The sequence below is a fragment of the Setaria italica genome, chromosome II (assembly GCF_000263155.2).
Source record: "Setaria italica strain Yugu1 chromosome II, Setaria_italica_v2.0, whole genome shotgun sequence".
Classification (NCBI taxonomy): domain Eukaryota; kingdom Viridiplantae; phylum Streptophyta; class Magnoliopsida; order Poales; family Poaceae; genus Setaria; species Setaria italica.
In genome coordinates this window covers 4,320,683-4,347,880 of record NC_028451.1, presented here as the reverse complement: position 1 = coordinate 4,347,880, position 27,198 = coordinate 4,320,683, and the positions used below count along the sequence as shown (strand labels likewise).

Sequence of the window (27,198 nt, the reverse complement as noted above, 5' to 3'; positions counted from 1 at the left end):
TCAAAATTGGTTGAAAATGTATATAAAGTTTTTGTAATCGGACTTGACGTGAGTTGCTAAATTGTCAGAAAATATTATGGCTCGTTTCTTGAAAAAAAATATTTTGAAAAATGGTATTTCCACGTATCGTCGCAGTCAATTTTGCCTTACAATTCCTGATGTACACCGAGTCTGAAAAAACTCGATAAATGAAAATATAGGTGTACCCGCAAAAAAAAAAGAAATTGTAGGTGGAGAAAATCAAACAACTAGAAATTTAGTTGGATTTCGAAAAGGTCAATTTCAGAATCAATTTCTGAAAAAAGGTAAGAGTCAACGAAGAGACAGGAATCAGTGCCCGCCCAAGCGCCACGTCAGCCAATCTGGGCCCTTCATCTACGACTAGAAGAAGAGGCCGTACACTCTCTTGTTCCCGTAGGCAATAGCCCATTTTTAACGAAACAAGCCACAGAGAGAGGAAAAAATGGTTGCCGGCGGCACACCAGCCGTCGAAGCGCCGCCGCCGCCACAGACTTCGGAGGAGGAGGCGACCCCGCCGTACGGCTCTGTGGTCCTCGGAGGCACCTTCGACCGCCTCCACGACGGCCACCGCTGCCTTCTCAAGGTTCTGCGAAAGAAAAACAGAGTAGAGCAGATTTTTGGTCGTCCTCAAAATTACAACGAATTACCCTTGTTTGTCTCTCTGGGGCCTGGGGATTGGTGGGCGGCAGGCGTCGGCGGATTTGGCGAGGGAACGGATCGTGGTGGGCGTCTGCACGGGCCCTATGCTCGCCAAGAAGGAGGCAAGAATCTCGCCTTTTTCTTTTCCTTCTCTCATCAATTGTTGCTGTTGGGGCTTCTGATGGTTCGTGGTTCTGATGGTTCTGTGTTTTGTAGTATGCCGAGCTGATTGAGCCCGTGGAGAAGCGGATCAAAGCCGTGGAGGATTACATCAAGGTTGCGCTCTCCCTGCCTCCCTGTTTTTGTGTGATTTCTGCTGGTGAGGAGTTAGAAGGATTTGGGGGATATGTGTCTGAAATTGGCCTCACAGATTGGTTTGGTTTGTTGCTGTTGCCATTCATTTGGTGTTATGTTCATCAAAGCTGTGGTTTTGCATTGGTTCATAAAATGGTGCAAGCACAGAGGAATATGCACAGTAAAAAGGTGCATGAGCATCAAGTTTTAGTTGTTTGCATACAGAAGCCCATCGGTTGGACAGAGACACTAGAATTAGTGTCTGCACATGCTCACTAGTTCGTGTTATGTGACCAGATACTTCCAACTTAGCAAAGAGTTTCCTTATGAATTTATGACTGTATTGAATCTTGTGTCGAAGATTGATTATTTGTTCCTAGTTGCCTGTTAGAAAAAAAAGATTTAGCATGGTGTACTTTCTGGAAAGGAAATTAGCGTTGCCTTAAATTTTGGAGGCTCATGCTTTTGAATGTGTAGGGGTTATCAGTTCCATATCTTTAATTCTGCATGTTCTTACATGGCTCTCTGCAGTAAGCATTAGGAGGAACTTGGAAAAGCAAATATGCCCATGTTTCTGTGTTCCGTCTAATGTTTGATGTTTGACAATAGCTCATGAATTGTCTGTCACTATTTGCAGTCTATAAAGCCAGAACTGATAGTACAAGTGGAGCCTATTGAGGATCCTTATGGACCTTCCATTACTGATGATAAGTTGGATGCTATTACTGTCAGGTATCAACAGTAGCATCATCCTTTTTCAGGCATTTAGTTGTCCATTAGAATTCCATGTGTTCTTCATGCCATGCATGGGACCATACCAAAATGTAAAACGCAATACTCTACCTACTACTTCAAAACTATACAAAGGGTATCTGAATTATCTCAAAATGTTGAACTTCAAATATGTGGTCTCCTAATCATGTAAACAGTTCATGTTTATTTTTAAGCTTCTATTTCTATTGTGCCTCGTTTGATGTAGCAATGCTGCTTATGTTCAGTAAGGAGACACTAAATGGTGGACTTGCCGTAAATAGAAAAAGAGAAGAGAAAGGGTTGCCACTGTTGAAGGTGTATTAGCGCTTGCTTTTATATTTCCTTCAATTGATATCAGTCTACTACTCGATGGACTGTGTAACAGATACAAATGTGGATGACCTAAATTTCAGGTTGAGGTCGTCGATCTACTTTCTGGAGGTGTGGAAGGGGAGAAACTGAGTTCGTCTGCTTTGAGGAAGCTTGAGGCAGAGCAAGCTGAACAAAGCGAAGCAAAAACTGCTATCCATGAAGCTTCTTAGGGAGGAAAAAAAATATGTGAATTTGATTAGATGAATGCATAAACGAGGGGTGATCTGCTCCAAGCTCACTGTCAACAAAAGGATAATAAGAGCTGACAGTTTGGTTACATTCAGAAGCAATGCCCATGACCCTGTAACACTTTTACTCTAACGGTCTAACCTTATAAAATCAACCTGGCAACATGTACTCTTTCTACTGACCAAAATTACAGATTTTGTATCGGCATTGCCTTCTGAATGTAAAAGGGGAAATCCCCTTGGGTGTTGTCGACAATGGTGGCAAAACTACAGATGAATATTGTTCACCTTATGTTATGTACTCATGTGGTGTGTACTTCATAAGAACTCATGCAAAATAAAAAAAATCATTATACTCTTGGTCCCCCTACTACATATTGCGTATGCACATTAGTTATTCAAGAATCTGGGGTTGTTCATCAATGTAAAACCAGAAAACTAAAGACAGCCTATAATTGCACAGAAATTTTGTTAGGTGGATTAGATTTTGAAAAGTCAAACCTTGCTCTACAACCCTGTCGTTTCGAATAGTTGGTGAATTCAGTCTAGTATAACGATCTTTATACAGAAAATCTAGACAGAAGTGACCTTTCTAAAGTGGTATTATCCTTACTGGAGTTAATAGATGTGTTTTGTATCGAATACTGAATTGAAGAACTGAAAAATATGGCTGATACAAATGATGTTGGTGTTTATATTGCTAAGACTTGTATAAGAATGTATATACACTTAAAAAATCAGATGAACCTTAGAAAAGAAGAAAGAGTTTAGTTGTTTAGGTAGCATAAATCCAATGAACAAGGAACCTTAGAAAAGAAGAAAGAGTTTAGTTGTTTAGGTAGCATAAATCCAATGAACAAGGTGTAGTACTTGGATGGGGTGGCAAATTTCCTGTTCATCAATGTGGCCTGATGGATTAGTACCATCAGAGTCCTGGACTCCTGAAGGACCTGCCATCAAAGCGTTTTGTTGCAGAATGCAAGAAATCTCTCGCACTGGGCCTGCTGAACTCTATGGCTATGGCCCATGGGCTCAAGAATGACACTGCTGGATCAGTACACCAGCTTGAAGGCCCGGCAGAAGACCTTGAAGGTGGTGTCCTGAATCGACACATTTGATTGGGTATCCTGAAGCTTTTTATGCACATTGCATTATTATGTTATCGTTTCCTACTCCCATTAACAAATTGGTCAGTCTTTTTGTCTAGTGTGAATCCCTGGCAATGTAGACGTACTGTTTGGTTTGGCTATAACCAGTATAAGAACTTCTTTAATTGAGAAAAGCAAAGAAAAAAAAAGGATGTGATTCTCCATGGTTTGTCAGACCTGCTGATGAAATTATGCCACATTTGTGTTCACAGTTATATTTTCCCTTGTTGTTACTTAGTCCATTCCCACAAACAAACAAAAAAAAGCTACGACCCAACAGCAATAGATAATGTGGCCATCTGTGTTAAACCTTCCTTTCCTATGTTGAGAGAGTCGTAGAAATTGGAGGCCTGGAGGGGAGTTAATCGTTGCGTCAAGAGAGCATTCTAGGACTCTCCTTTGCAGGTACATAATTTTTTTTCTCGTTTGGAGCTCAGAGCCTAGGGTTGCCGCTGTAAACGAGGAAGGCCAAGGTGAAATACGCCAACGAGATGTTGTGGCATCCCTAAGCTGTCGGTGAAATCGTGGTGAACATCCAAATGAGAGCGCAAGGCTATCCAACTTTTGTGTTATTGACTTTGGCTCCGGTTGGGACATTGTGATTTTTACAGAAATTTCTTGGGATACAGTCCCAGTCCCTGAGACGTGACTGGCCCAACTCTCAACTGGAACACAACCTCTTAAGAGGAGCACATACCATATAGCTATCAGACAGTACCAAACGCGCATCAGAGACTCATGGTAGCATCTTCCATAGATCACATGTCTGCAGCACCAAATGCGCATATCGAAAGTGGATGGCACCTTACACAGACCAAAAGGATGACAAATATAACGTTGTAAGTTTCGCATGCAGCTTGGAATTGTCTTGTTCTCAGCATCACTGAATGTTTACAATACTTGAGCAAAAGAAAAAGCTCCGGGGTCCATCGTCTCACTAAGTTCCTACTGACCCGACTACGACCACCAGAATTCAGTTATCTTACATAACCAACCAAACACCACCACTCACATGTTCCTCGATGAGCTGCAAGTTGCTATTTGCTACCTTCCTTGGGATATGTACAAACCAACCAACCACCACGCTTTGGCACGTACACATCTATTGTGGTCCTTTTGCCTGGGTATGCTGAACAATCTTGCATTTAGGATCAGGTGCCTCTACTTCAGTTCTCCGTTCCTGGGCTGCCAAGGTAGCATCATATGTAGCTGCAGCAGACATGCCCTGCGCATCAGAACCTTGGGCGGCAGAACGGCTGCATTTCTCGGACAACACAGAACCATCCCTGACTTGTTTGAGCTCCAAAAGGTCCTGCTCCAATTGAACCAGACCTGCCAACCCTCCTTCAAAAGTCTGATCACTCCTGGAACAAGACTTCGCAAACTCAAAGGCAAGGATGAACAAATCCGACTGTCTATACGACTGTGAGTTCTCTGTCAACTTATCACTCTCAAGTTCAATCATTTGAGCCGGCAAAATATCCCTTGCATCCATTGTCCAGTGCTTCACAATATTTCCAGCTGGAATCTCTAGCATTCCCAAGTGTATCATCACCTGCATCGACACAAATGTCACTCTGATTACATCTAAAACCAGGCACCATTGCATTAAGAAGAAAGCATCCCATGTCATAATCTCAGGCACCGTGGAAATCTTACCTTCACAGCATGGCAGCAAGGCATCCCCATGTGATCCCCCAATCCACACTCACAAACAACTGCACCATCTTCAGCCCGAATGGTAACCTCAAACTCCACCTGTGACCAACTCTCCCGGCAGTCACTCCTAATGTGCCTTGCCAAATATGCCTTCCCTCACACCTTTTCATCCACCACATGCGAACCAGACTGGAAAATTATTTCATCAAACTTTTCAAACATAGCCCTTGTGTAGATCTTTGCAGCATGCTCTTCGACTGGAACTCCCTTGCTCATAACTCTGGACCTCTGCAGGCAAAGAACTTCATATCAGAACTCACCAGCGGAGAAAAAAAAAATGGAAGCCAACATGCTGGTGATGCAGGACATATTACCTTCCTACTCCTATTCTCCTCGAAGCTTTCCTTTGAATCAAGATCAGATTGGAGCTTGTTGTAGTGTCGCACAAGCATGTTGATAGATCTATTCAGTGGCACATAACCCTTAAATAGGTAGTCCGCGCACTCATTTCTTTGCATACTAGTCTGTTTAGCACAGAACTTCTCTTTGAAGTAGGGCTTCGCCCATTTATGTCGAGAATCATAAATCTGAGAAAGGAAATACATTGCCATGCAAGGTGTACTTATCTAGAAGGTGCTGCCAAGCAGACTCGAACTCTCTAACAGTCAACTTGCTATCAGTGATCTTTTGGAAGTCATCCTTAACTCCAGTCTTCTTTGAAAATATTGGCCCAAGGAATTCATTCTCCTTGCTCAGCACCTGCACCTTACACCATTTGTGAGTCGTATCTGGTAATACCTCCTGGATTGCAACCTCTATCGCATGGCATTGGCCTAGATTTAGCACAATCAATGGAGTTAATGTCAGCTGAAAACCTGTGAAAGCAGCAAATCGGAACTGAAAACACGATCAAGTTTGGAAAAAGAATGTACCTGAGAGAATAGTACTTGGAGCTTTACCGCCCCCCCCCCCCCCCTCCCAATTAATGTAATGAACTCACGGAACACTCATTTGAGAGTTTCAACTGTCTCATGTTGCATCAGCACTCCTCCTAGTATGACACTTTGGTAGTGATTATTAACACCAACAAACAAGCCAAAAGGCATGTCATACAGCTTACTTCTATACGTTGTATCAAATGTTTGTGCATATTGCATCCTGCTACGCCCATTCGTCCATAACACAGACTTAAACTGTCTCTTAGTATCATCCAACTCAACACGAAACTGGAAGCTTGGATCATCCCTTCTCAACGAACTGAATTGATCAAACAACTCAATAGTCTTGCATGCATCTTCTTCTTCTGGGAGCTCCCTGGTTATAGACTCACACAATGACTTCAAAGCCCACTTATTGAACAGGGCCTTTCTTCATGGCCCCAAAAAAGCTATAAATGAGGTAGCGCATCCTATTAAGATCAACATTGTTATCCCTAAGACGGCATACCATATCCTTAGTGTAGGGCTCGAGATGTTTGTGAGAAGGCCAAATCAAGTTTTCACTGCATGTGCCAGAGAGGGGATGATTGTGATCACCTCGGAATTGCAGGATGTACCATCCATTGTCATTAAATTTGTGTAGCTGGATCCTAGCCTTGCAATCAGTTCTCACAGATGCAGAGTTAGACAGCTCTGCTTTGCCCTAAAACACACAGCCATTTTCACAATTAAGACGCGTCACATTCTCCGTGATTAAAATTTGAACTATACATACCAATGGAAGCATAACTACATAAGCAGAACATGTACTCACCTCACAGCTGCAGACTATCTCTTGCACCATAACACTTTTGCATGTATTCTTAGCGCTGCTATTCCATTGTATTCCCCCATTGTATTCCAAACCCCACCACCCAGGAATACAAGTTGTAGAACTCAAATGCTTCAGCTTGGGAATCAAAGGACATGCCTATTGCCGGATTGATAACAATATTGGACTTCTTATCAGCATATTTTTTTCACCGATTGCTCATAAGCACTCACACGGCCTAGTTTTGGCTCCCTTTCCTCTGGAACATGATCCCGGTGAAACCTATACCAGATAAATGCAGAGACTGTAAGTCAACACCCAAGGCTGCTATCAACATTTGCTGCAGCAGAGCAAAAGCCCTGACAATAAACCCAAATAAGCCAATACCAATTACCAAAGCAAGAAGGGGGCGAATGCCCGCCTATTGAATCAACAATTAGCCGTCAAATCTACCAATCTATTCGCGTATAGCTAACTTTCAACGCAACGGTGCCGCTAACAACAAATTCCGAGCAAAATTTATTCCCCTAAACCCTACTCCCCAAACAAAGGGTCCTGACCTCCCCACGCCGCCACGGGCTTGGGCACCGCCACCCGCCGCGGGACCTCCGTCCTGCGCCGCCTCCGCACCCGCGCAGCCGCTCCCCCCGAACCGAACGCCCGGCGCCGCCGCCCTCGTGCCGCCCGCAACCGCGCCTCGCCTGGGACGCCCGACCCTGCGAACGAAATGCGTTACCGGCAAGGATCAAACCATCGGGGCCGCCGCTCGCGGAGACGACGGGATGGAGAGCGGGCCGCGCGCGCACGTACCTGTTGGTGCCCGCCGCCGCCCGCGCCCGGAACGCCCGCCATCTCCGGCGCCGCCGCCGTTTCCCGCTCGAAAGCGCAGCGAAATGGCGAATGGTTACCGGGGCGTCCGTTCCGTTCGAAATATAAGTACATCGCTGCACGGTCCCAGGTCATCTCGTGTATTATCACGTAGGTTTTTTTTTACGATGCTAAGAAAAAAGAGAGAGAAAGAGATCGCTGTTTCACGGAATAATAGCCTCATAAGCTAAATTGTAGGATTATGAGGCAACTCAATAATTATTTTACGAGTTATTGTTGTCACGCAACTCATAATTTTTTTTTGCATATGCACAAATTAAGAAATTATATAGCTCTACCAGACAACTTATAACAACTCATTGCATATGTTGCATGTTGAATCGACGTGTCAATGCATGAGACCGTCTATTAGACGGCGTCGATGTACTTACCATAATGAAACCATGTTCCGCTTCCACCATTTTGTTGCACTAGCGCCTGGCCACGTCACGAAACACTGACCGGAGGCGATGAGACCGATTTTTCTTCTTTTTTTTTTAACTCTACATGATCGAAGTTACTCCAGCGGCAAATCTGTGGGAAAAATGCTGCAGTCGTTTGATAATATTTGGCGGCAATTTACTCAGCCTCAAAGTATAAAAAAATATGTCTCAAAATCCGGTGGTCTCAGCAAACTGTTTTTCCCCACGCTTCAGTGCAGACAGGCAATTTTGAAGACGAATCAGATTTTTCTTGGTTGATCCGCCGGCCCCCTCTCCTCCGGCATCCTTACCGATGGCGGAGTTGAGAGAGGAGCCCGGCCTCTTGGCGAGATGACCTTGTATAGCTGTAGACCTAGGTATTTGAGCTTGTATTTCCCGTTGATGTCTTCTATATCTTTGACTAGGGTTATGTATCCTTTTCGCTTCTCCGACGAGCATCGAAGGAAGTTAGTTGTGTTCTATCTACTTTGCGATGGGGATGGAACTTGTATGCTCCCCCAAGGGCTTCTTCTTCCGAATCGGCGATTTTTTCGCTGGCAGTGGATTCACTGTTGGGTTATTGCTTCTAGTTGGAAGTGGTAGCACCAGCTTCTCCTCTGGCTGACCGGTGCTGGTTCTGCTGGAGGATGCTCCTCCTTTTCTTCCGACAGTGAGATTGTTGATTCTCTTTCAACGGGCTAGATCCATCTTGGTCGGAGGTCTGGGGTGGTGGCTGATACGGCTTTACCAAGGTTTGGAGTCTTCCGGTGGAGGATCTGGAGGTTTGGGCTTCGATTTTGCTTCTGGTGCACAGCCGAGCATATCGGAGTCGGAGTTGTTGAGGAAGACGAACAAGATTCCTAGAAGCTTATTTGTAATTTTCCTTTTCTTTGGAGCTCTGTTTGTAAAAGGGGATGCACTGTGTTGTTTTTTTAGAAACTGGAATTTTTATTCCGACATCTACATAAGGTATGCACCTAATCATTCATTATTACAGTCTCAGCCTCCGGCTGATTGAGAACGAGCTTTCAAAAACTAATAACAACAAACGAAACGATGAGACCAATTACAAACTAAGCTTATTAGATGACAACCACCCGTGTTTGGCGCAAACCTCCGCAGCCACAGTCCAACATACGACTGCTTCAAACTCGACCTGTCCTTCTCCTTTTGAAGGATGGTCCAGAACCGTGTCCAATAAGTGACCCTGAAAATAACCTGCAAATAAGAATATAATCTTTTCTTATCAAAAACCGCATCATTGCGGCACAACCAGATAGACCAAAAATTTGCACATACTCCCACACAAACTTGAGGTCGCATTTTTCAGTTTATTTGTTGTAGCCAAACCCTGAAAAGATCAGCTTCATTAGTTGGTGGTTGGAAACCAAATGCAAATTGAATCACTCTTCAAACAAATCGTGCAACATGACAACCAAAAAATAAATGATGGATGGTTTCCTTGTTGTCACAGAAACAACATTTGTCATCACCTCTCCAATTCCTCTTTAATAGGTCTTCTTTTGTTAAAATAACTCCCTTTAGCACAAACCAAACAAATACCTTGATTTTGAGGGGTACTTTTGGTTTCCATACAGATTTATTTAGAGAAAAAGCAATTTGGTTTACAGATATTTTTACATTGACTGCGCTGTAAAAGTTCCTTATTTCGTAAGGCTGCATTTAATGGAATCACATTGGTCATCTAATTGCATAAATGCAACTTTTGCAACTAACTCATTCCACCTCAGTAGCTTGTCCCCCACTAATGCCCTTCCAAATGTTGTGTTTAGTGGTGCAGACCTAATAACATGAGCAACTGATGTATGTTTCTTTCTTGCAATATTATATAAAGATGGGTATTGTTCTTTGAGAGTAAAGTTTCCCAACTACTTATCCTCCCAAAACCTAATCTGTGCACCATTATAAATATTGGAAGTAGAAAATTCTAGGAAATGATCTTTAACCTTCATAAGGCCTGACTAGAAATGTGAATCTCCCGGATTCCTAAGAAGCTCTTGCCAAACCCCATCTTCATTTATTAATTTGAATAGCCATTTACTAAGCATACAAGTATTATGTAGCTCTAGGTTTGTAATTCCTAAGCCACCTTGTTCTTTTGGTAGGCATAACATTCTCCATTTTGTTAATCTATATTTTTGCTTATGGTTGTCCCCCTGCCAGAAAAAAATGGATCTATAAAAGTCTAACTTCTTAAGAATACCTTTTGGTACTTCAAAGAAAGATATCATACACATAGCAAGGCTACTCAAAACTGAGTTGATCAAAACTAATCAACCACCATAGGATGGGAGTTTCCTTTCCAGCCACTTAACTTTTTTTGAAAGCGTTTTCCCATGACTTTCCTCCTTGTTATTAAGTTTTCTATGGTTCATTGGAATGCCTAAGTACCTGAAAGTGTGACCCATACCACATCCAAAGATATGTGAATATTGGTCTGAACAGTTCTTAGCCTCCCCATAGCAAAACATTTCACTCTTATGGAAAGTTGTTCAAAAGCACACAGGAAAAATTTTCATATGTTTTGCTTGCTCAAGACCATGCTCCATAAAAATAATAGTGTCATCAAGGTACTGTAGGATTGAAAGGCCATCATCTATCAAATGTGGTATAAGTCCTTGAATTTGACCATCCTCCTTAGCTCTAGCAATAAATATAGCCAACATATCCACCACTAAATTGAAAAGAATTGGTGATAGAGGATCTCCTTATTGGAGGCCTTTTTTTGTTTGGAAGACCCGCATTATTATTTACTTTTACAGCAACGCTACCCCCAGAGACAAATTGATAGATCCATTAACACTACAAAGGTGAGAATCCTTTCTTTATGAGAGCTTGCTGAAGAAAAGACCATTTAACTTTATCATACACTTTCTCAAAATCCACCTTAAAGATGACCCCATTTAATTTCTTTCTATGTAGTTCATGGATTGTTTCCTGGAGAATTGCAACACCTTCTAAAATATATCGACCTGGTAGAAAAGCTGTCTGTGAGGATCATATGACCTTCTGTGCCACCAAATTGATTCTATCTATTGCCACTTTTGTAAAAATCTTGAAGCTCACATTCAAAAGGCATATTGATCTATATTGTTGAATTTTGATAGCCTCTTGGCATTTTGGTAATAAAGTAATAATACCAAAATTGAGGGAAAAAAGAGGTTGTTCACCTTTATGGAAATCATGAACATAGCCATCAAATCAGCTTTTATTACCTCCCAAAATACTTGATAGAATTCAGCCGGGAAATCATCCCGTCCCAGAGCCTTGTTATGTTCCATTTGAAATATAGCCTCTTTTACCTCAATTTCAGTAAACAATGATGTGATGATATCATTTTTTGTATTAGATACTTGGGGGATATCATCAACTCGACTCTCCAACATCATAAAGTTATTTTCCTCGGGGGACCAAATAAATTTTGGTAATACGATTTAATGTGTCCCTTCAACTCTACTTCATTTTTAATGATTTTGTTATTTCCCTCCAACTGGTTCCTATGCTTACCGTTTGCAATGAGATGGAAATATTTAGTATTATTATCACCTTCTAATATGTTTTTGGTCTTTGATCGCTGGAACCAAGCAATTTCCTCTTCCCTCAGCAAATGAGAGATTCTGCCTCTTAGACATCGTACGGTATCTTGCTTATTTGGAGAAAGAGTTGAATGTCCTGCCTTTTTATCTAGCATATCAATCATAGATTTGATATCTTCTTTCTTCGTCTTTCCTCTAATATTCTTAGTCCATCCCCACATATTTTGTCATGTGCGTCTTATCTTATATTGCCATCTTTATATGAATTCACACCTCTTTTCTCATTATTCCAAATCTCCCCCAGTTGTCCGTAGAACCCTTCCCTTAGTAACCACCATAGTTTACATTGGAAAAACCTTTGGTTTCCATGAATAGTGGATGTTCCGAAGTCTAAAAGTAACGGGGTATGATCTGAAATATCCCTTGTTAGTGCCTGAACCGTCGCTAATGGGAATTTTTGTTTCCATACTCATCGAGACTCTATCCAACTCCTCAAAAGTAGATCCCCTCAAATCCAGACTTTCAATACAAGCATCGAAAAGAAAGGGCCACCTCTCGTTATATTTGTCATTATTCTTTTCAGTAGGTCTTCCGATGATATTAAAGTCTCCAACTATTAATATTTACCCATAAATGTGGCACTGATCTAAACACGTGCACAAGAAAATTGTCACCTTCCGCTTTGTTTTTGATATTTTTTCCTTGTTTGATCTCCCTTGGAAATTTCGAATTTTACTAAAAACTTACCTTTAAAAGACTTTTCACAAACTTTTCAAACAAAGTTATTTATACTTTTTCGAAGTTTTCAAATATTTTTTCTAGAAGGTTTAGATGGCTTTTTATACCTCGAATAAAAGGAAAAACAAAAAGAAACCCTCCTCCAAGGGAGAGATTGGTAAGAAAAAGAAAAGGGAAATGGCCAACTTCAAACCCTTTCTATTCTGCGTTAAACCTAACCGAATTTGATAAAAGCACGTCAAATATACTAGTAACTGCAGAAGCTTGGGCGTTTAAAAAAAGAGAACCAAACGGGGCCGAATCAACTACAACAATTTGCCTGGCAACGCAAACAAAAAATCACCCGTGAAGACCTTATTTTCTAACGACAACAAATAGCTCTTGGTAGTTTCAAAGAAAAAACAAATAGCTCTTGAAAAATCTTAGCCACATACAGATTAAAAGGAAGTCTAAAGAACTGATATATGAAACGTTTTTAAGTCAAACGGTACATCCAAATGTACAACTACATAGAAAGCAAATTGTGTTAAGCAGACATTACAAAAGCGTACAGAATACTAAACAAGCATGAAACATGAGTTCTAGGCGCCTGGAAATTGCATAATTGTCACATCTCAGTAAGAAACCAGGCCTTTGTTTCCATTTCCGTCAGGGCTGCTGGATCTGGAGCTGCTGCTGCGCCTGCGGTTGTATCTAGAGCTCTCCCTCTTGGCTGGGGCAGCTTCAGGAGATTTGGACCTCGAGGGGTCACGGCTCTTAGACCTGGACCTTGACCGTCCTCTGTTAACAAGGGGGCTGCTGCCACGGTAGTCGGGACCGCCTCCATGGCCTGATCGAGGCGGCCTGTTGCTTGCGTCCCGTCTTGTTTGTTCTGCTGGGCTGTGGCTGCGTCTTGGGCTGGGGCGACGATACCCTCCACGGTCACGGCGCCTCGCCGGACTGCGTGACCTACTCCTGCTTCGGTCTCTCCTTGGGTACCTAGTCATGGAGTTCAAACTTTGAGCCATTGCCAAATTAACATGGCATTGCAAAAGATGGTACAAAAAATAGCAAGCAAATGGGAAGGAAAACAATTTTTTATCAGTAATGGAAAAGCTACAAGTAAACTATGGTTCTTGCACATGTGATCTAAATAATATCTAAAGACAAAATTGACAGTCACACATGGCATGTGTTCAGTATGCACAATACCAACAAACTTAGGGATTTAATCAAACCAAGTAAACTCTGGAAGCGATGAACTAACAGAGCCAAATATTTTGTTACCAGGCACAAATTTCCTTGACAGTTTGATCAGAAGTTGAGAATGATGGACATCTTAACTTAAAGTAATGCCAGGTCCATCTAGATTGGATATGATAAAATATTTAATGACATGTTCTTTACTTGTTGGTGCTATTCTATTTAACCATGAAGAATAATAATATTTGTATAATTAAGCATTACAAGCAATTAGCAATGGCTTCTATCTGGCTATTTACGAAGAGCAAGCTGGTTCTTAGAAATAAACTTATTATTACAACATGCAATCCAAGGCAAAACAAGAATAGATAACAGTTGGGTGGGAAGTTACTTTAAAGCCTAATGAGATTAGTAAAGCCCTGAAAACCTCACTTTAATACATAAGAAACACCAACCTGGATGGGCTGCTGGCTCTTGGGGAGCCATGGTATCTTCTTACTGGCGAACGTCTACTGTAAGGACCATTTCTTCCATACCTGATCAAAATGGGAAATCAGTAAAAATGTCAAACCTGTCGAAGTTTGATAAATGATCTAATTCCAATTTTACCTATTGAAACTGTTCCATCTGTCATCTCTTCCTCCATCATAGCGGGGCCGAACAGGAGGGCGCTCTGGAGATGGTGTCCTGTATCGCCGTGCATATCCATATTTCTCTGTAAAACCACGTCCTTTCCTGATTCGCTGAGGCTGTCCATTGTCTGCAGAGCCCACAGCCAAATCTTTACCATTGGTGGCCACAGGTTCATTGCTTGGCGGGTGCCTTTCTGTACCAGATCTAGACACACCAGCCTCTGCAGTATCAGCACCACCGTTGCCATCTGCAGTATCAGCCTGGATGGGGTTGATCCTGGAGCTTGCAACTGGATCATTCCTGCATTTAGAAACAAGGACATCTGTATTAACCACTCAAACAGTGACTAGTCATCTCAAAATTGAACATGACAAATTTTGCTCTCTAGCATGGTAGTAATAGGATCCCAAAAAGAAAGTGTGTTTGATAAACCAATAAATAGGTATACCTATCTTCTGAATTGTAATTTCCTGATCTGTCATCAGCCCCATTTTCATCTTTTCTTGAGGGTTTACTCCCATCATGTGATTGGTGGACAGCCGTAACCATTTGTTTGCCTTTGTCTACATCTTCAAAAGTTCTTCCTTCTTCTGAAATTGTCGTTTTGGTACTTTCTTTGTCTGCTAGAAATAAAGATGTAACGATTCAAAACCATAAAGCAAGAAAAGTGAAGCAAAACCATCCAGAATAATAACGCAAACTACTATAAATAAATACAATATATGAAACTTCAAGCTGATCGGATATCTTAGGGTGTGCCGTAGTAAGTGTGGTTGCTTTCAGATTGGAGAAAGGACAGTAACTGATTATTAGAAACAGTTGCTTTCAGTTACAAAAATGTAATTTTGTTATCAATGTGAAAGCGCTCCACTTCATTTATATCTGATATTCAAAAGCAAAATATAAGCTTCTTTAATGAAATATGTATCACCATCAATAAACAATGAAGATTAATAATAGCATAAATAAGGCATTAAAGTCAGAAGTTTCTTTATTATTCAAAGTATGCTCAACATAATCAACCAAAAAGCAGCACAAAATATTGGACACAGTATTCTTTTTTAAGGAAACTAGACTTGGTAACCTCACAAGCAGAAATAGTCCAGCACAGGAGAACTCAGCAGGTTTTAGCAGGACAGAAATATATGCACTCGAACTGAAGTGCACTAAGCAGATATAGAAAACACAAAGTTCAATCTAATGGGAAATAGATCTACTACCTTTCCGCGAGGAACGCTTGGTACGGTGGCCCCCACTTTCACTGTCAGAACTGCTGCTACCTATCGAATCATCACTTGAACTCCCATAGCTCCTATAAGATAAAACAGAACCAAAAAGGAGGGATTTCAGCTAACAGGCATCCAATGCTAACAAGGTAGTGAGATTATGCAGATTAGCATCATACCGTCTGGATCTCCTTTTAGATCCTCTACTCTTTTTCTTACTCTTCGTATGTTTACTCTTCCTCTTTGTAGGCTTACGCTTGTCTTTCTTAGAACCTTTTCTTCTCTTACGCCTATGATCACTGGATGAGCTAGTATCCAATGATGACGACGAGTATGATTCTGACTCAGAGCCACTATCTGAGGAATAGGATCGTGAGTCTGAAGTATCTGAGCTATATGAATCGGATGAATAGTGTTTTCTCTTCTTTCTGTGTTTATCATCACTGGATGCTTTTTTGGATTTGGCTCTCCCTTCAGCAATGGAGTTGCCATCTGCTTTTCTTAGCTTCTTGTCTGCAGAAAGAGGTAATGAGGAATATTAGCAGAGAGTAGATACAATACATTGCAGATCTGCATTTTATTCATTCCTTTATACCTTTCTCTCCCTGTAGCTGATCTTGAGTATTTATGTTGGAGACTTCACCACAGTCTACAATTTTCACTTGACGAGAAGGATTTCCATTTTCACCACCAACAGCTTCAAGCTTCTTAAGCAAAGCTATTCCACTGGCCACCTTCCCAAAGACCACATGCTTGCTACAGACATTACAATTCGAATTCATTTAAGGTTGCTAGACCATGGAGAATAGGTAGGGAATATAAGACAAAGGAAGACATCAGAGGAAGTTAGGAATTGATGACATTGAGTAATGCTAAGGAAAATATAATATACTATCCGAGTGTTATGGGTTGTGTACTTGCATTTCTCAATTTTCGTCTTAATGCAATAATATGCAGTTCTTCAGCGTATCGAGGAAAAAATGATAATACAATACATGATCCAGGTTGGGTTCATCATCACATACGTAATACTTTGAATCATCACTTGTCACAACATCCCGAGAAAATCTTCTCAGAAAATATTAGTTTTTTGTTGTGACATAGAGAACTGAAAATCTAATAAAGCCAAGTGACTGAAGAAAAAGAAGCAATACCCATCAAGATGAGGTAGAGGCTTGAACGTTATAAAAAACTGGGACCCATTGGTGTCTGGTCCAGCATTTGCCATGGACAGCATACCAGGCTGATCGTGCGTTAGCCTGAAGTTTTCATCTGTAGAACAAATGATGGAATGCAAGAAAACTTCAGCAAAGGCTTAACAGGACAGTCACTGCTAGTTAACAAACCAATTTTATGACTGCCACAAGTTTCAATATAGCTAGTAACCTGGAAATTTTCCACCATAAATGCTCTCTCCACCACGTCCTGGAAATAGCATGCAATGTTGAGCTTATAAAGTACACTACAGCAAGAAGTCAGTTGAAAGAAGAAGCCTGGGCTAATGAAGCAATACCATCTCCCTTTGAAAAATCACCACCCTGCAGGAAAAAGATTTGACAAAATTAGTTTGACGAAAACAGGCGTTAAAGTGCTAGAGTAAAGATATCTATCAGAACAAGAATTCCAGGATCAGGCTGCATGAATACAAGAACAATAACATGCATATTGTATATAGTCAGTACTTGAAATCCCAAAAAAGATTCGAATATACCATCACTAGATAAGAAATATGCAGGAGCCAGATCGGTACTCAGTAGCAATCTTTCAATACCTGAGCAACAAATCCTTTAACTATGCGATGGATGTTCGTTCCCTTATAATAGAGTGGTTTCTGTGTAGATGCTCCAAGGCCTCTTTCACCTACATGTTGGGCAGAAGTTAAGACTCAGTACTTGAACTATAAAATGGTAGCACAGCTTGCAACTCCATGATACTGCATCATTTAAAGTACGTGAATTTTCAGCCACTCAAAATAGCGAACCTTATGCCTACCAATAAACTTGGTGAACGTGTCAAAAAAAAACTTTAGAAATTAAACACCGATCGAGCATAAAGAAAGTAAGTGAAATGTTGTATCATTAGTTTCAACTTTCTCATGTCACATACAATCAAACAATCTAACATGATAAAAAGGTCATGGTGAAAAAAAATCCATGTCTTTGACACCTGTTCCGTTTGTTACTAACATTGAGAGCTTGTGTATCCAAACATTTGCTGTACAAACAAGTCCACAGATGCACACACACACACACGCTGTTTCACATAAAGGAATCAGAATTACCGGTACAAAGTGCTCGGAAGTTCTCCACGGTCTTTGGAACTACATTTGCAAATAGCTGCAAACAAAAACCAAAAGTTAATACAGTGCATGCCACCATGTCCTCGACAGCCAAAACAGCCAGCCATTATGCAAAAAGCAAGACCAAGCATGCTGCTGCAAGCTTTACAACCTCGAATGTGATCCTCTCGGTGCTGCCTCCGCCGATTGATATGTCCATGAAAACATGAGGATTCTTAGCTTTGGGCATGGTTGCCCCAACCCCAACCCCTTCGGGTGACCTGCAGGTATGACAAAAAGAAAATATTCAGCAACGCAGCAACATCCCTAAAGCGAGGCATGGAGTACCACTCCCACAAGGAATTTGTGAACACGTGAGCATCCCAAATCACACCTCGGTTCAGTGGCGCTTAAGTCCCCAGGAAGGAGCCTGTGAACTAAACCAGCTGCTATCAGTGGCGCCCGCCCCTACAGTTATAAGGTTAGGGTAAGAAGCTCCACCGAGCTCCACCCTGCGCTGGCGAAAATCAGAACCGGATCGAAACGCGGATGGGTCGGATTGGCACTACGCAAGGGGAGCGAACAGCAGACAGCAGCAAATTTCGGTCCCGGGCTTGGATTTGGTCTCGAGCGATCTAAGCGAGACGGGGAGAGCTTACCGGCGAGATGGGATGGATCTCCGTCCGGCGCTGTTGATGGAGGAGGCGGCGGGAGGACGAGGACGCCGGGTCGCCGGCAGCTACGGGCGGGGAGCGAGGCGGCTGAGGCCGTCAGGGTGGGGAGCGCGCTTCGGCGGCGCGTGCAGGTGCGGATGGAGAGTGAGGCCAGGGTTCCTTGATGGCGGCGGTGGTGCTGTGCAGGTGGGCTCAGTTGGGCCGATCATGGCCCCGTGGGCCTAAACAACTCCGTCCGGCAGGCCTCTCTCGTGCGCTCAAATAGCTACTCTCTCAAAACAACACTTATCAGAACAAAATAATGATAATAAACAAAATTGTTGTTCCAATAAATCAACGATTAATTAGGTCCGAGTCATAAAATTTTTCCAATTTGAAAAATGTCACTGCAAATTCAAATTGCATCAGTGGCATACAAGATACCTCTAATTTGAAACATTGTCATTATGTGAGAGTTTGGACAGCATTTGCCACCTCCTGTTCTCAATTGTTTTGTCCATCCTCCGTGGCTGCCACTAGGCGATTAGCATCTCTTTGCCTCATCTGTCATCTCCTCAGCACCCATCCATCGATACGGACACGAATGCTAGAGGCACGTTCCAAAAAAAATGATGATATTCTTCAAATAGAACACACAAAATTATAATGCTATGGATCTCTTTTTGTAATGGCACGGATCTAACTCCAAATTCTCCCGATTGCTTAGAACTTCTAAGACCTAATTTGGAATACTAGATTTGCATGGAAAAAGATATATGATTCCGGAAGGAATCGTCTAGAATCCCCATGATCTAGGAGCATTGTTGAAATATAGTGTAATTACTGAAGGAGCCATCCAGAATAATGGGTTATTGTGATCTATTAGCGTTTTAAGTGTTATTAGCTCATGCATGCTCTAGCTGCCTCACATTGCTGCCCCTGCTTGGCACATGCTGACATGCATGAAGCTGATTATTTCAAGCTGTGAGCAAGGCATGGTCAGGTTGTCATCTATTACCTCTGTTCCAAATTGTATGCTGTTTTGGTTTGTCCTAGATAAAATGTTTTTATCTTTTACCAAATTTGTAGAAATACATAAATATTAACATATACAATACCATATAAATGCATTATCAACATATTTTTATGATGGATTTAATAAAAATAATTTAACATTGTATGTGTTTGTGCATTTTCTATAAACTTTGTCGAATTTAGAGAAATTTGGTTGAGAACAAAACTAAAACCTCCTATATTTTTGGAACGGAGTCATTGCAATATATCATCTTCTTCCTCTTGTAATGTTAAAAAAAAACTCGACCTATCCTCTTGTAACGTTACATCTTTTTCTTACACCCTAGAACATGAAAAGGAAGGATATCTTCTCATTGGAAAAAAAAAAAGATATCTTTGATGAACATGCATCCCATGTTTGCTCTTAAATGTCAATTTTTGTTTTGTTGATTAGACAATGTTATTTCTTAATACTGTTGCATATGTGAAGGACATTGGATAATTCGTTGCATGAGGTAGGGATGAATTGGTTCTTTCGTTGCATATCCAGGCACGGTGATCTTAGATATTATTATATGAACACCATGTATGTTACCTGCTGGGCAAGCACATGGCGTGGTAATTGTGATTTGTGATACCCAATTTTATCTCCATACAAATTAACAGCACTGTTAACCTCTCCCACAGACTATGCAGTATACTCCCTCCGATTCGTTTTACTTGTCGTTTCGGACAGCTTCACCGAAATTAAGGATCACGTGTAGTTATCCTTTTGCCCCTGTGAAACAGGCATCGCTTGTTCCGCCGCCTGCCGCTCATGCGGACGTGGTACGCTGTACGTGGCTGCCGTCAGGGGCAAAACTGGCATGCCACGTTTTCCTTTAAGTGCGGCGACAAATATTCTGGCTCCTTTTGGTTTGAACCACTGGCGACAAACAAAACGATACGGAGGGAGTAGAATTTTAAAAAACATTAGCAGCCAAATCCTACATCCGCTTGACTTTAATTTCCTCCTAGATAGGCTTCGGAGGACCAATGATTTCCAAACCAAAATATTTGGCCTGCAAAGTATACCACCCATTCTGTGTCTCTAAGTACCTCCACAGCTATAAAACAAAAGTGCACACAATTTTTTCAACAATATATTTGGGTATATGTATGTGCACACGTCATGAAATGTACAATGCCAGCGAATTAGCGATCATATAGGCGACAGAATTCAATCCACAGGGGTGTGTCTCGCCTTCTTGGTTGTTTGAATTGTTTTCTTCTGACAAAGGTCACTACTAATTCGCATTTAGGCATCACACAAACCGAACGCTACATCTTGACACATCATATCAATCAACAAGATATTGGAAGTCCACAAACAAGACAACAAAATGCTTCGGAACCCATTCAACAAATTAAAGTAGATATGGCTAACTAGTGGTGGGTACATATGGACAGTATCATCCTATATATGTGTATAACTGTATATAGTATATACTCTCTATTCTCTTTTGATAGGATATTTCACATTGACACAATGACCAAGAAAAACAACCCTACTTATTATCTAATAAATGCAAACCAATTTTTTTTCATTAGGCTAATCCCAGTGGGGGTTTCATAGAGGTTTCATGCACATTAAATACGGTGACACATCAGCATATGTGATGACATGGTATGGTAGTTATGAAGTTAGAGAGGAAAGGAGTTTCATCAGGATGAAACTGTGTATACACTGTTTCCAAAACTATGAAACCTATTGAAACTTGCATTGGGGGCTATAGAGTTTCATTTCATCTAACCATATCCAATCACATGCCTCACAATTAAATGTCATGGACATTCTATGAAATCGTGAAATAAAACTGTGCACTGGGACTTCCCGTTTCATTCATGTGAGAATACACCTTATGGGATGATGTGGCATCCTTGGAAACAGTGCAATGAAACCTTCCACTGGGACTACCCTTAGTCCTCCAATACTTGCCTCAATGACTCCTCGTTATCTATGCAATATATTGCCGCGGCTCACATCAGGACAGTCCCAACCCTCTATTTCAGCTAGTGTTTATAAAATTATTAGGATGCCACGTAATCAAAAATCTGATGCGGCACGGATATTAAAAGAAACCACGACACCGGGTCGCATGCACGATACTGCGTCGACGCTCCTACCAACGCGCACGAAGCGACGCATTTTTTTGCGTTGGGGACGAGTCCTCGTTTTCTTCCGCACACGCTTTCCCCTTCCTCTCGTTCCGCAGCGCCCGTGCTCCAATCGACCGACCGGCGTTTCGGCCATCCGTGCTCCAGCCGGCCGAGGTCTAGTCGCTGGTCCTCCAGGCGGTTCTGGTGGCGGCAGCGGGGGTCCGGGCGGCGGCGGCGGCCTTCGTGCATGGCCCGGTGGGGTGCTCCAGTGAAGGGCGGCGGCAGAAATCGCAGTGCAAAATCGACGCTCAACAGCAGAATCTCCGGCTCCCCGACGATGGAAATCGAAGCTGCCGCTGCTTCGCGCAAGCCTCTGGGTCTCCGAATCGGGTGCCGCTGTGAGCGATATTGGCGTGCTTGGCGGCAAGGAAATAGCCTCGGTGAGCTCCGCAGCCTGCAATTCGTATTGACGGCATTCATGAGGTTTCTTTGCTTGCTCAGATCCCTGATTGCATGCTTGTTCGTTGAGTCATTGGACTTCCATGGCTGCAAGCCTTGTGTTTGGGGAAGAGCAGAAGAGGGAAGAAGGTAATGGGAAAAGACTTCCGTTCAGTTTTGTGCAATAATGCAAATTGAGAAATATAAATTCAGTTTGATGTATGGTGATAATCTTCTACCGTGAAGTCTGCAGTTCGTACTCAAGCATCCGCGAGGTTGATTGGCTTGCTCAGATCATATCGACTCTGATTGTTCGGTGAATTTCCATGGCTGCTTGCATGTGTGTGTGGGGAAGAGCCGAACAAGGAATGGGAATGGGGAAAAGATATCAGTTAAGTTTAATCTCTACTGCCCACGGCGTATATGTTGTTGCACGCCTTGCTTAAGTGTGTTTGTTGGACAGCTTGCCAGAGGTAATCCTACTCTTTTTGCTGAACATGCATGGACTCCATAGAAATAGACACCATGCATTGGGGAGGTGATGTCTACATGTATATTTATTGCATTCTCTTACCTCTAGACACCACTCATATACACCAGGGCCGAGCCGGCAAAAATCGAGGCCATGTGCCAAACTCTAAAATGAGGCCTGATTATATTAGTCATCACCCATCAAAATTGTTAAAATATTGAAAATTAACTGGACTTGATCAGTATATCTGGAGACTCAATCGACAATTGATCACAATTTACAAAGTGTTAAATCCGGCACGTTCCAGTTTTCCAGATCGCCAGATTGGTTCCCTCTCACCCTGCGCCAGCGCCTCAATGTTGTTGGGGTTGCCCAATCGGCTGGCGAAAACCGAAAAGCAAGTTGGCGCAATCGACCGGGGCTGCACTTGACGCCCTGTCGCCCTGACGCGGTGTTGCGGTGACGCCTCGTCCGCTTGTCGCCTCGATCCCTGTGCCACATCAAGGGTTGAAGCCTGAAGGGCGCGTGCGCACGCCTGACGCGGTGAGCCGGTGATGCCTCGATCCTGCTGCGGCACTGCCGTGTACAGGGCTGAACTGTTGAAGCCTGAAGGATCAAAAGCCTGCCGAGTGCTGACGGATGGGTTGAACCGCTGAATGATGGATGGACAGGCCTGTGGATGGATCACGATGGAGGACGGCCAGTCTGATGGGCCCCTAAAATTTGGAGGCCCTGTGCCATCGCACAGGCCGCACTCCCCTGTGCTCGGCCCTGATATACCACTATGGGTTGGGACTGCCTTCAATAGCAAATAGGACTATCATTTGTGAAAAATCTGTTTTTTGAAATATTCCTAAGAGAATGGAGGAAGTCCTAAAATAGTATTGCTGAAGTTATCATTCTTTTCAATCATTGCACATTTATAATTGTGCAACAGGAAACAGAATTTACAAACCCTAACCAAAAGGTGATAAGAGTTAGGAGTAGTCATCAATCTCTGTCATCAATCGCTAGTAACTGTCCCAGAAATAATTGCATTCAACAGCAAAACATTTCGGGCCTATTTGGTTATGGATGCTTATTTATAAGTTGCTTATTTGCTTATTTGTAGTTGCTTATTTATAAGTCTAGGTGTTTGGTTTGGGTTGCTTATCTGATTGCATATGACATATTTGCCCCTACCATCCCATTTCCCACTACCCCCAACCATTACCAGCTCCTAGTACAGAGGCGGCGGCGGCGGGGCGCGAGCGGCGGCGGGCGGCGGGCGCGAGCAGCGGGCGGGAGCGGCGGCGGGCGGCGGGCGCGAGTGGCGGGCGGGAGCGGCGGCGGCGGCGGCGGGCGGAAGCGGCGCCAGAGTAGTTTCGGGAGAGAGGAGAGAGAAAGGGGAGAGAGGAGAGAGAATGAGGGTAGGAGGAGTAAAGTGCCCCATAAGCAACTCAAAACTTGCTTATTTGCTTATGCATAAGCAACTTATAAGCAACTCTATAAGCAAGAGTGTTTGGGTTATAAGCAACTTATTTGCTTATTTTTAAGTTGCTTATGGATAAGCAAAGGAAACCAAACAGACCCTTCATCTCATTGCAGCACGTCCGTCCGGCCACGGCCCGCGAGCGCGTGTAGCAAGCTAATCTCCTTTTACCAGCTTCACAAACGGTGTACAGACAGTCCACCAAATAAGTTGGTTATGATTCTCCTCAATCCTCGACTACCCATGTGGGATTTAAATGGTCTATAACTCCCTAGTAGGTTTTTTAATTCTTATTTGATTAATTAAAATAAATGAGCCTAGTCCAATTAATCCAACACCTACTCTCTTCGTCTCTACATCGACTTAGACGTTCTAACGAGCCTTGCCCTGACAGGTTCCCTCCTGAACGAGGGTTCTTAGGTTTCTAAGCCGAGCTAGCAGAAACCCATTTTGGTCTATGTGCTGTGCGCGCAGATCAGCGCTCCAACAATCCTGTGCGACCATACATTCGTGTAGCGGTGCATTTCGGTGCCAGCAGATACCAGGATACACTCTATGTAGAGCTCCTGTAAGTGGGTTTTGGCGCAGTGGTGGTAGAAGAAGAGCCATGGTAAGGTAAATCAATGACAAAGCCAGAATGATCCAACGGTACATGGACACTTATATTTTCTGACAGATACAACAGTAGGAAGATGATCGCCTTGCACGCTGCACAATGACACAGCGCATGGGGCTCAACTATCAGGCGTTGGTAGGAAAGGGCCTAGATGGTACATTAGAAGGAGAACATGGGTGATGAACTGTCCCCCGTTGCTTAGATGCTCGTGGTGGAAAGCACCCCCGCAGCGAGGCGCGATGTAGTAAAGCATCTCTGACCACACCGAGGCGATGAGGCCCCAGCGCTCAGTTTCATTCTCGATACCAATGAGCACCTGGGCCACTTCACGTGCACGTGGCAGCACGGGAGAATAAAGAGCTTCCTCAATGCTCCGCAGGAGCTGCTGACTGCCATCAGTATCAGTGGCATCAACAATATGGATGCCTGACGGCTCCTCATTCTTGGCTTCAAACAGCTTCCTGATTGCATCCTTTTCACCTTGTCTATGCTGCTGATCTGACAAAATCCCGTTGATTTCACTATGAGCTTTGTCATGTACAAGCTGTGACTGGCTAGTAAGCATGATACCACACTTGAAGACAAGGTACATTATATAGTTTGATAGTTCTCTGCTCATCTGCTTGTGCTTCTTCATTTGATCAGAATCAGTGCTGTCGTCGTTATCTCCAAAGTAGTAACACATGTCCGTTGCAATGTGCCAGATGAGCACGCTTGTTGGGAAATTAGCACTGAGGCCATGGTCCAGCACTTCTTTTCCTGGCCATCCAGAATCTGAACCTAATTCTTGTGTTTCCATCCACTTTTGAAGAGCCAGCTTGCCACGGGAGGTGGCAATGTTCCACTCTTTTCTTGCTCCCAAGCGCAACAAATTGTCAAGGATGAACTCCTTGATGGGTGTGTGATCCTGTGTGACGGGCGTCTGTGTTAACTCAAGTAACCCAACACCCCATCCACCCAAGCGCCTGCCGATCCAGTGGCGTATGGACGCCATGCCTGAAGTATCTTGCGCGGTGTGCCTCTTGATCATGCTGTACTGTGCCAGCTCTTCGGACCATCTGTGACTGTGGGTCATTTCGCCATAAAGGGAGATGGTGGCAGCGCACACATCTAGGGCTAATGCTCCAACTAGCAATATGTAGGACACGGTGACATCAGCTGGGCTACTTGTGTGCAGTTGCCCCCCCTTTTCGGCGGCTCTGAAGAGCAGCAGGGCCATTGGGGTTGAAACCCACCGGAAGAAGGTGTATGGCAGCAGTAAGGTGTTTAGACATGCTGCTGTAACAGAACGAAAACCACAACAACAAAGCCACAGTTGACAAAGAAGGTGGCAGAGAGGTTTCCGAAGTGGCTTTTTGGTGTAGAGGCTGTGGTAGCAATCTACCAAACATGCTCCCACAAACTCATAGGCTCTGCAGCGCCCTGCATTAGATAGAAAGATCCTGTTCAGCTTGTCCGATATATAGTCCGCAAGTAAAATACTTTCCTCCTTATTGAGGGCTGTATCCGCTGACATTATGTCATTTATAATACTTGCAATTCTATTAGTCTCATCCTCAAAATTAGGTTCAACACATGGGCATTGGGAACTCAATCTGTACCACCCGCTCCAACCTTCCAACATGAATTGAAATGTGGCAGTCACGTCTTCCTGGGCGTTGTCTATGGATACAGTAACACCATCTTTGTCTTGCGCATGTCTATGCAAATTATTTAGCATGCGCGACAAATTACCAAGGGACTTGGACCTGAGCACCGGCGGGCTAGCAAGGTAAAGGCACAAGATACGCTCAGTATACTTGAAGCACCCAGAGAGGAAGATGAGTACCATGGCATTCCTGAGGCGGCGGTCCGGCCAAGACACCTTGGCCACGACATACCCGGCGAGCCCAACTTGGGTAACCAAGCTTAGCAGGTTGCGCGCCCATAGCTCGTTGTCCTGCTTGGAGAACGCCGTAATGGTGTCCTGTCCGCCCAGGTGGACGAGCACGAAGGGCGCCCAGAACGAAATGAGCTGATGGTGGGGCCTGCTCGCATGGACCGCGAGGTGGCCGAGCACGAAAATGGCCACGGAGTCGGCCGACAGGTACGCCAGCCACAGGAGGGTGCGCAGTATGCTCGAGGAGCTGCGCCTCCGCATGCTCGCTGTGAGGAAGAGGAAGACTTGCAGTGCCAGGCTGATGAGGATCAGGCCATGGATCTGCCACACGTCCCATAGCTCTTGTACAGGAGCCAAGCTGAGGAGTCCACAATTGCATGCATGTAACGTCGTAAGAGCTCCAAGTTACCCAAATTAAAGCACACAAAAGTGTGTGTGTGTGTGATTCACATAAAAATATATAACCTGGAAGCAAGATGTTAATTGACTCGTGTTACCTTTGTTTTCCAATTAGATTGCCTGCACCAAATCCCTCGCCGCTTCTAATCATTGGGCTCATTTCAATCAGGGGCATGCGCAAGCACAAGCATAACACATGGTAATACTTTGCCATGAACTCGATCGTATTTATATGTGCTTGTGAAGTTGCGATGATGGAGTCAAGGGCAAGTTTCCTACTTTTGGTGACAGTGCATAAGATGTTTTGCTTCGACAGAGAGCAAGTGTTCAGCTAAAGTCGGCCGGGCGCCTCTTTTGATACGACTGGCATGAATGCGTCTTTAATTAGTTC

At 43.3% G+C, this 27,198-nt stretch overlaps 5 protein-coding genes across 8 annotated transcripts; 1 reads left to right on the top strand and 4 right to left on the bottom strand.

Moving 5' to 3' along the window:
* The first annotated feature begins 421 nt into the window (after window positions 1–421).
* LOC101762227 (phosphopantetheine adenylyltransferase 1) lies at window positions 422–2,637 on the top strand. The gene is made up of 6 exons (XM_004955585.3): window positions 422–604; window positions 711–782; window positions 877–936; window positions 1,592–1,686; window positions 1,953–2,022; window positions 2,121–2,637. The coding sequence occupies exons 1-6, from the start codon at window positions 464–466 to the stop codon at window positions 2,247–2,249; spliced, it is 567 nt and encodes a 188-aa protein (XP_004955642.1). The 5' UTR covers window positions 422–463; the 3' UTR covers window positions 2,250–2,637.
* A 1,598-nt stretch (window positions 2,638–4,235) lies between these two features.
* Window positions 4,236–6,054, bottom strand: LOC101761809. The gene is made up of 4 exons (XM_004955583.2): window positions 6,007–6,054; window positions 5,449–5,907; window positions 5,075–5,362; window positions 4,236–4,970 (listed from the first exon to the last, which is right to left on the bottom strand). The coding sequence occupies exons 3-4, from the start codon at window positions 5,102–5,104 to the stop codon at window positions 4,518–4,520; spliced, it is 483 nt and encodes a 160-aa protein (XP_004955640.1). The 5' UTR covers window positions 5,105–5,362; window positions 5,449–5,907; window positions 6,007–6,054; the 3' UTR covers window positions 4,236–4,517.
* On the bottom strand, window positions 6,046–7,750 carry LOC111256246 (protein FAR1-RELATED SEQUENCE 7-like). Its single transcript, XM_022823928.1, has 5 exons — window positions 7,634–7,750; window positions 7,384–7,539; window positions 6,827–7,105; window positions 6,630–6,715; window positions 6,046–6,388 (listed from the first exon to the last, which is right to left on the bottom strand). Exons 3-5 carry the CDS (start codon window positions 6,854–6,856, stop codon window positions 6,082–6,084), a joined length of 423 nt encoding a protein of 140 aa, XP_022679663.1. The 5' UTR covers window positions 6,857–7,105; window positions 7,384–7,539; window positions 7,634–7,750; the 3' UTR covers window positions 6,046–6,081.
* A 5,069-nt stretch (window positions 7,751–12,819) lies between these two features.
* On the bottom strand, window positions 12,820–18,545 carry LOC101760612 (peptidyl-prolyl cis-trans isomerase CYP63). Of its 4 annotated transcripts, none has more exons than XM_022824388.1 (15): window positions 18,386–18,538; window positions 18,121–18,238; window positions 17,899–18,007; window positions 17,730–17,784; window positions 17,220–17,308; window positions 16,962–16,986; window positions 16,835–16,873; window positions 16,603–16,720; window positions 16,044–16,204; window positions 15,628–15,961; window positions 15,443–15,534; window positions 14,671–14,845; window positions 14,199–14,522; window positions 14,045–14,125; window positions 12,820–13,385 (listed from the first exon to the last, which is right to left on the bottom strand). In XM_022824388.1, the coding sequence occupies exons 3-15, from the start codon at window positions 17,974–17,976 to the stop codon at window positions 13,022–13,024; spliced, it is 1,935 nt and encodes a 644-aa protein (XP_022680123.1). In that variant the 5' UTR covers window positions 17,977–18,007; window positions 18,121–18,238; window positions 18,386–18,538; the 3' UTR covers window positions 12,820–13,021. The 4 variants fall into 4 exon arrangements, with proteins under 4 accessions (XP_022680123.1, XP_004955638.1, XP_004955636.1 ...); XM_004955581.3 differs by having other exon boundaries at window positions 18,121–18,194; window positions 18,386–18,535; XM_004955579.3 differs by lacking the exon at window positions 18,121–18,238 and having other exon boundaries at window positions 18,386–18,545.
* Window positions 18,546–24,554: 6,009 nt separating this feature from the next.
* On the bottom strand, window positions 24,555–26,996 carry LOC111256422. Its single transcript, XM_022824387.1, has 2 exons — window positions 26,906–26,996; window positions 24,555–26,766 (listed from the first exon to the last, which is right to left on the bottom strand). Exons 1-2 carry the CDS (start codon window positions 26,980–26,982, stop codon window positions 24,648–24,650), a joined length of 2,196 nt encoding a protein of 731 aa, XP_022680122.1. The 5' UTR covers window positions 26,983–26,996; the 3' UTR covers window positions 24,555–24,647.
* Between the last annotated feature and the right edge of the window lie 202 nt (window positions 26,997–27,198).

What these genes read in the sequence shown, in the direction of transcription:
- LOC101760612 (XM_004955579.3), bottom strand. Translation starts at nt 17,976, where the DNA reads ATGCCCAAAGCTAAGAATCCTCATGTTTTCATGGACATATCAATCGGC. An exon ending in TTATGGTGGAAAATTTCCAG is followed by an intron (nt 16,721 to 16,834) that starts GTTACTAGCTAT and finishes TTTGTTCTACAG; the next exon opens with ATGAAAACTTCAGGCTAACG. An exon ending in CCTCTACCTCATCTTGATGG is followed by an intron (nt 16,205 to 16,602) that starts GTATTGCTTCTT and finishes TAATGTCTGTAG; the next exon opens with CAAGCATGTGGTCTTTGGGA.
- LOC111256422 (XM_022824387.1), bottom strand. Translation starts at nt 26,982, where the DNA reads ATGCCCCTGATTGAAATGAGCCCAATGATTAGAAGCGGCGAGGGATTT. An exon ending in AATCTAATTGGAAAACAAAG is followed by an intron (nt 26,767 to 26,905) that starts GTAACACGAGTC and finishes TGGACTCCTCAG; the next exon opens with CTTGGCTCCTGTACAAGAGC.
- LOC111256246 (XM_022823928.1), bottom strand. Translation starts at nt 6,856, where the DNA reads ATGGTGCAAGAGATAGTCTGCAGCTGTGAG. An exon ending in AGATAGTCTGCAGCTGTGAG is followed by an intron (nt 6,716 to 6,826) that starts GTGAGTACATGT and finishes TGTGTGTTTTAG; the next exon opens with GGCAAAGCAGAGCTGTCTAA. An exon ending in AAATTTAATGACAATGGATG is followed by an intron (nt 6,389 to 6,629) that starts GTACATCCTGCA and finishes GTCTATAACCAG; the next exon opens with GGAGCTCCCAGAAGAAGAAG.
- LOC101762227 (XM_004955585.3), top strand. Translation starts at nt 464, where the DNA reads ATGGTTGCCGGCGGCACACCAGCCGTCGAAGCGCCGCCGCCGCCACAG. An exon ending in GCCACCGCTGCCTTCTCAAG is followed by an intron (nt 605 to 710) that starts GTTCTGCGAAAG and finishes GGTGGGCGGCAG; the next exon opens with GCGTCGGCGGATTTGGCGAG. An exon ending in CTATGCTCGCCAAGAAGGAG is followed by an intron (nt 783 to 876) that starts GCAAGAATCTCG and finishes TGTGTTTTGTAG; the next exon opens with TATGCCGAGCTGATTGAGCC.
- LOC101761809 (XM_004955583.2), bottom strand. Translation starts at nt 5,104, where the DNA reads ATGGGGATGCCTTGCTGCCATGCTGTGAAG. An exon ending in CTTGCTGCCATGCTGTGAAG is followed by an intron (nt 4,971 to 5,074) that starts GTAAGATTTCCA and finishes GTGTCGATGCAG; the next exon opens with GTGATGATACACTTGGGAAT.